At 35.8% G+C, this 12,407-nt stretch overlaps 1 protein-coding gene across 1 annotated transcript in view; it reads right to left on the reverse strand.

The window, feature by feature from the left end:
- The window catches only part of b4galnt3b (beta-1,4-N-acetyl-galactosaminyl transferase 3b), a 29,971-nt gene extending 18,986 nt beyond the window's left edge, over positions 1-10,985 (reverse strand). Inside the window, exons 1-4 of the mRNA XM_051869858.1 lie at positions 10,400-10,985; positions 2,387-2,442; positions 1,883-1,951; positions 714-809 (exon numbers count right to left, since the gene is read on the reverse strand). Of these exons, the coding sequence (XP_051725818.1) occupies positions 714-809; positions 1,883-1,951; positions 2,387-2,442; positions 10,400-10,532 (354 nt within the window). The 5' untranslated portion in view covers positions 10,533-10,985. The remainder of the gene's footprint in view (positions 1-713; positions 810-1,882; positions 1,952-2,386; positions 2,443-10,399) is intronic.
- Positions 10,986-12,407: the final 1,422 nt, after the last annotated feature.

Raw genomic sequence — 12,407 nt, forward strand, 5'->3', positions numbered from 1 at the left:
CATCCTATTTGCTATCAGATTTTCAAAATTATGGCCAGTTACAGTATGTAGTCCACCAATAACAGTAGGTTATCTGGCAGCAGAAACACCCATTTAGATAGATTTCTGGTACTTTTTCAGGAAGAGGAAGAAAATTTTAAATGTGTATAAGCATCAAAAAATTTTTCATAAGAAGTTCTCCTGTGCATATGAATATGAAAAATGTACGCAATTATTTCTGAATGAGAGCCATTTCTTTTTATTATTGGTGTTGAAAACAGTTGTGCAGCTTAATATTTTGAAACAGTCACTGTCACTTTTGAATAATTTAATTCATCTTTGCTGAATAAAAGGTAAAAGGTGAGAATGACAGGGGAGAGACGAATTTGTTGAATAAAGTCGTTATTTTTGTTTTGTTTTTGCGCACAAGAAGTATTCTCATCATAATATTAAGGTTGAACCACTGTAGTCACGTTGACTATTTTAACAATGTTTTTACTACTTTTCTGGACCTTGAATGATGGTTATTTCATTGCTTTTAATCGAGGATAAAAAAAAAAAACCTTTCGGATTTCATCAAAAATATCTTAATTTGTGTCCTGAAGATGAATGAAGGTCTTACGGGCATGGAACAACATGAGGGTGAGTAATTAATGACAGAAATTTCATTTTTGGGTGAACTAACCCTTTAAACTTTTGAATGGCAGTGTATATTTGACAGATATATAACCTACGTGAGGATATAGTGGATAATGTAGATTCTTCCGCAGCTGAGCTATTGATGTCCCACACCAGTCCTCAAAGATGTGAAGATTAGCCAGTCCTTTATACTGCAGCAAACACACACACACACAAACACACTCATATATAGTAAATGTAAATATAGTTTTACTTTACAATAGTCTATACAATTAAAAGAATGCTTTGGGTTCAGTACTACAAGAAAATTTTATCCATCAGACTGTAAAAACAAGGAAAACCATATTTACAGTAATACACATTAATGCATGGAAGTCTATGGGGCAAGACCCTGCACTGGAATAAATATTAAAATACTGTACAGAGCCACAACATCATACATATCAGCATGGTCATGGATGTGCTAAAAACCCTACCTATTCTCTGTGCAAAGTTATTTGAACTCCTGTCATAACTGTGTAAAGTTGCGCAACACGATATCATAGGATAGGTGACTGTCTGTACTATTTACATTCATTCACCTAGAACATTTTTCTACTTCTAAAAGGATGAGATAGGCATTTTTATAGCTCAAATTATACAAATTTTTGTAAATAAGAATTAATAAATTTCTCCTGTTATTCCCTCTGGATTATCTTGCCCCATACACTTCCATTGTAAGTGCGTTACGGTTAATGTAACAAACGATTGTTTTTTAACAAACCGAGTCATTTTCTGTGGTAATTAATAATAGAGCTTAAATTACTTTCAAGCACAAATATTCTTTTAATCACCAACTAACATACAGAATGAACAAAAATGTACAGCTCATGTGTCATGTTTAAAATAGTGCAGTGACACCAGAGACACACAGAGTCATGCTAAATTTAACAAGACAGCAAAAGTCTTGCCAAAGACACACAGAAAGGGCCATGGGCAACATGAAGGGAAATGTTCTTGTGGTTTAATACCATCATCCTTACAGCATATGTACATCAACAGATTACGCATACAGAGAGTAAGAGAAACACTATTACACTAACAAAGTACCAAAAAATACCATGGTATTAAGCTTTCTGGGCACATACCAAGATGATACGATGTTTTCTGAATATGTACCATGGCAATACCATGGTTTTGGAAACGTGTCAACGTTAAACCATATTTTTGGACACCATGGTAACACCATCCCTGTGTATTCCTGTCATTGTGGCTGTATCTTTACCTCCATCCTCCATGTCTGTTGAGCGTTTTTTGGTGTCCAGATGTCTTTATCATGATTATCTTCTTGAGACTGTGAAACACACACACAGTTTTTGTTCAAGCATCTGCATTCCAGCAAAATTTTCAAAACCTACTCAGCAACTACCTAGACAACATTTTTGAGCATCATAGATGTGGTGACATGTTTTTATTTCTGAGTATGCAAATTTTCTGCATGCATGAAAATGTGCAAGGATGTGGCAAGGAATGTTGTATCCCACAATGCAATGAATGTACTCAACTTATTTTTATTTTATTTATTATTTGCCATTTCACAAGTGAACCAGAAGAAATATCAGCCATGATTTTTAACCTTTTTTGTGACTCAAAATATTTAACTGGCGGCTGAGAGTCATGTTTTAACACAAAAATGAATTTAAAAATGGAAAATAATAATTTTCAAAATTATAACTGGGCTCTAGATGAATGAAACATGCAACATGATGGAGTGTAACTGAGTTTTTACCACAGGTCGAACAGCAGCTTTTGACCTGGCGACGCTTTCACTGCGGACGGTTACGTCTGAAAGAGAAACAGAGTAAATATTTAGTCAAGTAGCCAATTAATTAATTAAACCTGACCAACCAAGTGCGTGTTTGATCCATGACAGTGACATTAGATTGCCATTGATGGTTTAGGATTTCTACAGAGACTGAAACTGATTCCATGGTCACATTAATCTTTAACAGGAAGGAAAAAGTATTAACTTACACACTTTATTCACACACATTTCTCCCTTACACACACTTTCAATTTTACCCCAAATTAGATGAAATCAAAAATATGAATTCTACACTATAGGCAAACACAGAGTTTAAACTGGCTTTCCAGCTACTATCCTGAGCCATTTATAAAATGCAACACTGCTTTCAGAGTTTCCCGAAACTAAAATCAGGCGATTAACATGGCATTTTTATTTGTCACAAACATGCTTGATGCTTCCTTATCATTTAATGTCATACAAAAAAAAAAACCCCACACTTATTTCCTGATGCTGGTTTTCCATAATCTGTCCTGCTGTTTTAGCAAGATGTTTCTCTCTGTGCATGTACAGGACATACAGTACACTTATATTGTTTTTAAAAAAGATCAATTATGATTAATTTACTACTAACCCTAATCCTATTTTAAAAAGGAAACTTTATGCATTTTAAGAAAAAAAAAAAAAAAAATCTTCAACTTATTTACACTTTTGTTTTTTGTTTTTTATAATTGCAGAGGTTTCTACAAAACTTCTGAGGGCAATTTCGTTCCCCAAGTATGGCTAAACACACGTACCTAGTTTACCATTTTAAATTAGCACATACCATGAACTATTGTTTAATATATAAAGCTATTTATAATTACTATAAACTAAAGCTGCACGATTAATCATTAAAAGATCACAATTTCTATTTAAACACCCACGCCATCTTATTCTAAATAACAATTCGCCTATAGCCCTATTTGCAGGGGATTAGTATTACCTGGTGACCTCTAGTCATTTGTAATAATTGCGGAGGCTGTCTGTGATCCTAATCCCGTGTGAATAGGCCATGTCTGTAATTTGTAAAGTAAAAATCCCCCTGCAAATTACCTACCATATTCCACCGAACACTGAGGTCCTGTGATAATATTAGTCCTGTGCAAATCAGCATCTCTGTGATTTGACACAGATTTCAGTCAAATATCATTTTTTCAAGGTTTTTGTTTCCTGTGCGCCTTTTTATTCATCTTTCGTGAAGAATGGAGGCTGCGTTGGAGTGTTTTGATAGTATTTTGGGTGCTGGGTCATATCGCTATACACCATACAACTATACAATTTGCAGAAAGAGAAAGCTGAAAACCATCAGAAGAGCAAAAACAAAAAGAATGACTACATGGAGATGGATGACATGACATGACAGCTAAGACCTATACCGACAAGACATTTCCAAGCAATAGCCTATCCAAAATAGTGCACAATCAAACGAGGGGGTTCACATCATAATTCGAGGTTAATGTGTTAAATAAATCAAGCGTAAAGCTATTAGATTTTAACCTGGTGAAATGTAAATGAAACTATATTTGTTTCTTTTTTTATCCATCTAACTGGACCATAGAATGGGACTCTCAACAAGGGGATACGCCAAAAGCCTTGACATCATATCCAGGAGATGAGTCAGTAAATTCGAGTATAATCATAGGCTTCGCTTATCCCGTGTGAATGCACCACATGAAATTAAGATTGGGGGGTAATTTCTAAATCACACAAGGTCACCAGAAAATACTAATGCCGTGTGAATAGCGCTTATGTTTATTAAACCTTTGACAAGTACGATCACAGTGAACATTCAAATCTGTGTTGGTGCTGCCGCTGAGAAAGAAACAGCTTCACAAACTGTCTTTTCAACCACACAGTATCATTATTTCTGTGTTACAAACATTCAAATTATCACAAAAGTACTGGTATAAAGTTTATATTTTCATCCAGTAATGAAACAAGTGAAGTCTTTATGAGTGAGTCATTGAATCATTCATTCAACTGATTTAAAAAAATTATAATTCAAATTAAGTATTTTTAAATAGACTGCATCAATAACATTTCGTCAGAACCTCTAGTTAATGACATGTTTTTTCTGTTTACTTGTCTATTCAGAATCATATGAGAATTGTGATCTCTAAAAATGTGATTCTCAATTTATCCAAATTTGGGAAGATCTACTGTAAACTGACCCTAACCATATTAGAAGGAAATAAAAACTCTTGTGACATCATTTGGACACCTGTACATGTGTGTTGTATGCACTTTGTCCTTTCAGTCACATTATACAGTATGTGAACAAAAACCAGTTATTCAAGTTTCACTAAAGTTTCTGGGTATGAAGAATGGGTATTTTGTACGTATTCATTGAACAACTGCTGTCTTTTGACTGACAAACATCCTGCTATGTTGTGAGCTTGTCAAATAGACAGTTAAGGTGTAAGCACACAATACACACACAAAAAAAAATAGTTTATTTACACAAGCTATCTGCAAATATTTACAGCAAATGTCTAGTTGCTAAATGTCTAGAGGTAAAGAAAATACATACACTCCCTGCAAAAAGATGGAGAGAGAGAGAGAGTGTGTGTACAGAGAAGTGCAAGTGTGCTTAACCTTGCACATTGGTGCTATAGCAACAAGGAACACAGGAAATGATGCCTCGCCTTACAGAAGAAAGGGTCACCTGACCCCCAGCGCGACTGAACATACACTGCGGGGAGGGCCGGGGTGGACAGGCTATTATGGTCTGTGTCTTCAGGTGTATTTGCACACTGGGTGGTGTGTGAACTTTCCTTAGTGTGTGAGTGAGAACAAACGAGTTTAAAGAAGAGACCCTGATCTCATGTGCATGTTCAAAGTGTGTTTTTAGCGAGCGACCAAAATGTCCTTCTTTGCCTTTCTCTATCATCTAAATCCTTTCCTTCACTGTTCACCCTAGAAGTCACTGGTAGCCCCCGGAGGAATGTCGAGTTTGTTTAAAAGAGGGTAAAAGCCCCCGTGCTCAGTGCAGCACAGGAGAAGAGAGAAAGAGGGTGAGACATGCATTACTGTAGTCTTGTTTCATTACTGCTCCATGCACCTGCTCTTTGATGATTCCCCACAAAAAAATAACAAAGAAATCATGATCTAAAAGTCCAGTGCTGGGACCACTGGTGCAAAAATAATCCAGGGTCAAGGGTTAGTCACAAGGGTGCTTCATTTCACACCGACATACAATGTCGCCCCAGTGTGTCTAAACTGACACACACATAAAATTTAGGGTAGGCCACATGGATGACCAACTACAGCACTTCAAAGGGCAAGCTGAACACAGTAGCTGCCCGTCAACACTGAAAACAACAGAATTAGTGAGAACAATCACTGTGCATCTTCTCCTGAAGATATTACACTAATTTAGCTACATAAAATTCAGTGATTGGCACTACACTTAAAGGGTTAGTTCACCCAAAAATGAAATTTCTGTCATTAATTACTCACCCTCAAGTCGTTCCACACCCGTAAGACCTTTGTTCATCTTCAGAACACAAAATATGATATTTTTTGATGAAATTCAAGAGGTTTTTTTTGTCCCCCATAGAAAGCAACATAATTATCATCATTCAAGGTCCAGAAATGTAGTAAAGACATCATTAAAATATTCAACGTGACTACAGTGGTTCAACCTTAATATTATGAAGCGACGAAAATACTTTTTGTGTGCAAAAACCAAACAAAAATAACGACTTTATTCAAAAAATTTATCTCTCTCCTGTTATTCTCCTACGCTGTTTAAGTTCAGCACTTCCAGGTTCAGAACACCGGCTCAGTATTGGCCGACGCTGTTCACGTGAGTAGCACGACGCATGCGTGTGAAGTCCAAAGTATAGTTCACTTTTTAATCGTACACGAGGGTCAGCGTACAGTGCGTGTGACGTGAATTTCATCATCAGAAATGTATGCGTGTACTGTACGCGCACTGCCGGATTTTTGTAACCGCAGGTCACATATGCGCATTTAATTTTTTTCAGAACGCATGCAAGCTACAGCGACAATGGAGGCCTACATAGGCGAGAGATTGTGCAAAGAGATTAGAAAGTACCCTCATTTGTACAACTCTAGCACGGAAGAATTCAAAGATGTTTACATAAGTTGTATCTTGTGGCGAGAGATTGCTCAAAACTGTGTATGCGTACGAGTCAAATGAAGTATACTTTCCAAGGCTGTGCGTTCAACTGTACACTAGCGTACGTGTAAAAAAACGAAGTATACCCAGGGCTTGATGCTGACGCAGGAGCTGGCCAATAATGAGTCGACGTTCTGACGTAGAACCTGGAAGCGCTGAATGTAAACAGAGTAGGAGAATAACAGGAAAGAGATTTTTTTTTTTAAATAAAGTCGTTATTTTGGTTTTGTTTTTGTGCACAAAAAGTATTCTTGTCACTTAATAACATTAAGGTTAAGCCAATGTAGTCATGTTGAATATTTTAATGATGTCTTTACTACTTTTCTGGACTTTGACGGTAATTTTGTTGCTTTCTATGGGGGATAAAAAAAACTCTTGAATTTTGTCAAAAATATCTTAATTTGTGTTCTGAAGATGAATGAAGGTCTTACGGGTGTGGAACGACATGAGGGTGAGTAATTAATAACAGAAATTTCATTTTTGGGTGAACTAACCCTTTAACTATGGGTTAAGCAAAATTTTGCATAATATTGAGCGAGTTAGCACTCCTTTTAAAGGGATAGTTCAACAAAAAATAAAAAAATAAATAAAAATGCTGTCATCATTAATTCACCCTCATGTTGTATGACTATTTATTGTGGATTTATTATATTTATTTACTTTGTCTATACAAAGGAAATCAATGACATTCAGTGTTGTTTGGACCCGGTGACTTTCAAAAATTCTTCTTTTGTGCTCTGCAGAAGAAAGAAATTCATACAAGATGGGAGTGACATGATGGTGTGTAAAAGATGACATTTTTATTTTTTGGGTGAATATTTGGCAACTATATTTGGTCATTATCAGCCGATAACCATATCTGCGTGGCTAAGTACCAAAAATCTACCAACAGCTTTGACACAATCGATAATAAATAAATTTAGTTTTTTATTTATTTATGTGTGTGTGAATATTGTGTAAAAAAAAATTGCATTTCTTTTCAGCAGTTTTATAACTCATCTGCAGTCATTAAACTGCTCTCTGGATATCATCTATTGACAAAAAAAACAACAAAAAAAACATTGTTGACCACTAGTTACATTTTGCAGTGATAACTCATAATTGCGTTGCCTAAGCAGTACAAAACAACACAAAACACATTATGCAGAATTGTTTAGCCACCGACAAACAATCATTAACTAAGCAGCAATTCTTCTCATTAATTATTCTTGCGCTTTTTAGAGTCATAAAAACATGCCATTTATTTTCAGAGTCGGAGGGAAAAACTTAAAAATGTAGTAAAAGTTTATTTAACAGACTGACGTGATTTGACACAAGTTATGTGCATTCTTGTTCTTGTGTGTTGTGCATGTCCAATTGATGTTATTAAGTTCATAAATATGCAAATAACGTTAAAGTCTAAACCATCATGCAAAATAAATGTAGGTTCACAGAGGAATGGCATGCATGAATGTGTGAGTAATGGACTCATAAGAGTGCATCAATGCCATGTTGTCACGATACCAAAGTGTGCCTGCAGGGACACACACTACCCTGCTGTCATTCTTAAAGTACTGGTACTAGTAAAATAGGGAATCGTAACGTTTTTAAAAGCAGGGCAATACCTTTCTAGTACTGGTATATCGGATTTTCTTTAAACCCCAATCTTTATGAATTAGGGGCGAGCCAGTGAGAAACATGGTGGAATACCACAATGCTTATAAATATTTAGCAGTGCCATTGTTTACAACAAAATAAGTTAACTGCCTGCACAAAATATAATAGCATTGTAATTTAACAATATAATATGTAACAAAGTTTACATTGGCTTCACAAATTAGTTAAAAACATAAAAAAGCAAAACACACCTGATGCACATTATTTGTTCTTCATTTTCTAGAAGTAGAGTTTAAAAACCTTGCTGTATTTTTGTGTAGTTAATTAAGAATAGGTACAACACCATCTTGCTCTGATAAAAGTGACTTGAACGCACCTGACGTCTTAAACACGACTTCCCAGGAGGCTTTGAACGTATCGTAATGCCATGTGCACATGTGCAATCATTCACCTCAGGATTTCTTTTGGAAATACAGGAGGAACAAGGAACTCAGATCACATTCAAGCATCCTCCACCCAATCAAAATTAACATAAGACCAAGCAAAGCCAAACTGGACAGCTGTTGTTTATAATCTGATTTTGTGCAGGTCAGTGTGAGTTTGCTATTCAAATGTAATTTTAGATGCACATTAATAGGCTGATGTCCAGGTGGTGTGACATTGGTGCTGCTCTGCTGGTCTGACACTGACCTCAAACAAGATGACAAACCCCTTCTGTAGGTCAGAGCTCACCTGACATCTCTCAGGTTTCCTCAATCACATAAGCGTCTCTTTGTACAGACTTTGCAATAAAAAAACATGAATAAAATTGCTGTAAGTTTCAAGGTGCCTGAGTCAGCAGATATAGGAAAGCAGAGGAGACACTGAGTCACCCTGGGAATAGGGAAGAAACACCCTGTTTTGAGCTAGTGTGGAATAAAAAAACTAACTTGACAGGCAGGGCAGAAACAAGCAGCCTGATGTTCTTGCGTTTGCACGCACATTGAACATATATTTGTTCTTATTAACACAATGTATTCTGCCATTGCATTATATTCATTGTGCTATACTGTTTGCATGTCTTTTTGTATTGTGTTAAATAATAATGGAAGCAATTCACCAAGAACAAACTCACTAAGCCAAACAAACTCCAAACTTTAACTCCTGATACAACAGAAGAGAATATCCAAAACACTGGAATGTTATTAGTCAAATGGACTGCAAGTAAACATTGTTACTGTGGAATATAATGGGTAAAACTTTGAATGCAATTAGAAAATGTATCTAGAAAGGAATGCAAATACAAGTTGGTCAAAATCTAATAAGATACCAAACCCTGAAACGGAAGGTAATTAGAAAATGGAATCCAATTAGAAATTGGCCAAATTGAGTGTTATCTATATTAACATTAGTTAATTTATAGTTATCATTATAATGTGTGATTAACTTGTGTTGTTGATAATAAATTAATGTTAATACAACTTGAACAATGTATGTAGTTGGATATTACATCATCCTGTAAAAAACTAAAAAGTGTTATTCATAGTTAGTCAATAATATGAAGAACGAAATGATAATGACCTAAAGCATTAACCAATATTAACGAATTTAATCTTAATTATAATAAGTAGCTAATAATTAATTATATCGAAAAAAATCCTAAATTATTTTAAAAAAAAAAATCGAAATAAAACACTTAAAAAAGATAAAATATTTTATTTGTTTACCTGCGTGTCATGTGATTATTAACCGACATCAGGGGGTATTCCAGAAAGCAAGGTTAACTTACCGTCACACATACCCTGAACTCTCGGTTGAGGAGCAGTTTATGTTCAGAGAGTAAGTTGCTATGGCTACTTACATACCCTGAAAGTTGCCCCCGTTTTTGGAACCGAAAGATGAGGTTAAACCCTTAATTACTCTTAAACATACCCATGTATGTCACATAACCTGCTTTCTGGAATACACCTCTGGACACGCAATTTGTTGTTGTTTATTTAGGTCAAATGGGTTCAGTTGACGACGACAAAAAAAAAAAAAAAAAAAAGTTTGGGAATCCCGATTCTAGATTGATAAATGCTGTAAAAATGTTGTTAATTGTCTCTTCACGATACCAAATTTATTAACTAAGGTTAATGAGTTGATCCTTAAAGTAAACAATTTGACTTTAATATTTTAACACTATACCACAATGAATGTGTAGTCAGTAAGCAGACAGGGCATCAGATGTCACTCACCAGTGCTGCTCCACTCGCTCGTGGCCCTGAACTCCAGATAAGCCGCCAGCAACACGACCATCAGCACCACCCCGAACACAATATATCTGCCGTTGCGCTTGAATTTCCGCACCGGGAGAAAGTTGAGCATCATCTTTACGTCCTTCAGGCTCCGTGTGAATCACAGAAGTTGAAAACCGCTGGAAGGATCATCGATACACGCGTTCCGGGTTTCAAACCCTGTGGAAAAACTCAATCTCTCGTCACACTCGTTCACATTTCCTTCTCTGTGATTCAGCGTCTGCAAGTGTCTCTCAAACATCAGCGCACGCACAGGTTTACGAGGCCACGCCCTCTGCGTGACGTCGCTGCTCCTCTGAACAGGTACAATTCAACTGAGCAATGTATTCAAACTATTTCCTTTTCAAAGAACTCCATAGCTCTTAAGACGGTAAACCTGTGCTGCACTCTTAATTTAAGTTGTTAAAGGATATATTTTGTCGAGTTGTAATATTTTATTTTATTATCTCTATTCGTATTTATTTGTTTTAGACATTCTAATAACTAAGTAACTTTGCAACTAAATGTCAACTACCAGTCATTAAAGTATTAATAGTTGTTAACTTATTCTACTAACCCAAACAGTCTACTAATACTCTAATGAGAGTTTAGTTGACATGCAGTTGCAAATTAATGAGTAGTTGACATGTAGTTGAAAAGTTACTTACAGTTAGTAAAATGTCTAATGTGGACTCAAAGTATAACTCAAAGTTTTTTTCTGCCTCATTTATTTATACAGTGAAGTTAATAGCCTAATAAACATTATTGTACTGAAAGTGTTTGTATATTTCATATTTTCAAATGGCAATTTCCAAGAAACTGTGATTGTCTCCTAAAAGTCCTTGAAGGAGGACAAGGAATATGTTTGGATATGTGTGCGTTGCGGCTGGTCTGGAAAAACCTGTATGACCTGCTGCAGGATGCTTTGCATGCAGGTTTATTTGTCTACAGTGTCAGTGTTGTTTCCAGCAGAAGCCATAACTTTGAACATGGAAACATGAGAGCGAGAGATGTGCTTAGTACTGAAAAACAAACATATCTGCCTGGGGACTTTACTGTCTCTAATGACCATAGTGTTACCAGGTGACACACCACAGGCAGACAGAGGGAAGGTCTCAAGTTTATGACATTTTATTTAACACTAAAACGCAAGCTTTTTTGCTATATTTTTATATAAACTATTACCTGATATTTCTCAATTCAGATATTTGTGAACTAACCTTTTTCCTATTTACTTTATATAAAAAGGGGTTCATATTAATACCCCTATAGTGTACATACTGTATGTGGATCAAACATTTTGTCATTTGCATGTTATCTATATTTGTCATCACATACAGGCAATGTTTACTATCATGGTCAGAATTTTATTTTATTTTTTTAAGAAAATAAGCTTTCATTTATCAGATGTTTTTATTAACAGAGACTGTTTTTTTTTAGAGACAATCCCCTTGGAGCAACCTGAGTTTCGGTGTACACACACACACACACACACACACGCACAGGCACACGTCTGGTTCACTATCCTTGTAGGGACTCTCCATAGACGTAATGGTTTTTATATACTGTACAAACCGTATATTCCATCCCCCTACACTAACCCTACCCCTTAACATACCCATCACAGAAAACTTATGGCATCATTTAGTATGTTTATTAATCCATTTCCCCCATGGGGACTGCTGGCTGGTCCCCACAGTGTAGGTGATCTCAGAATTTACTATCCTACCCAAAATGTAATATAAACCTGCACACACACACACACACACACACACACACACACACACACACACTTGTTTTCCATTATAGTGGTGGGGACTTTTCATCAACTGTTGTTTTAATATTGTGCTAATGATAATCCTAAACATAACCCTTACAAAAGCCTTTGTGCATTTGAGATCATTATTTAGTATTGTAAAATGAGCCACTTTCTTATGTTGATCACAACAGTGTAGGTTATTTCAGGTTT

This window comes from Ctenopharyngodon idella, chromosome 18 (genome assembly GCF_019924925.1).
Source record: "Ctenopharyngodon idella isolate HZGC_01 chromosome 18, HZGC01, whole genome shotgun sequence".
Taxonomy (NCBI): Eukaryota; Metazoa; Chordata; class Actinopteri; order Cypriniformes; family Xenocyprididae; genus Ctenopharyngodon; species Ctenopharyngodon idella.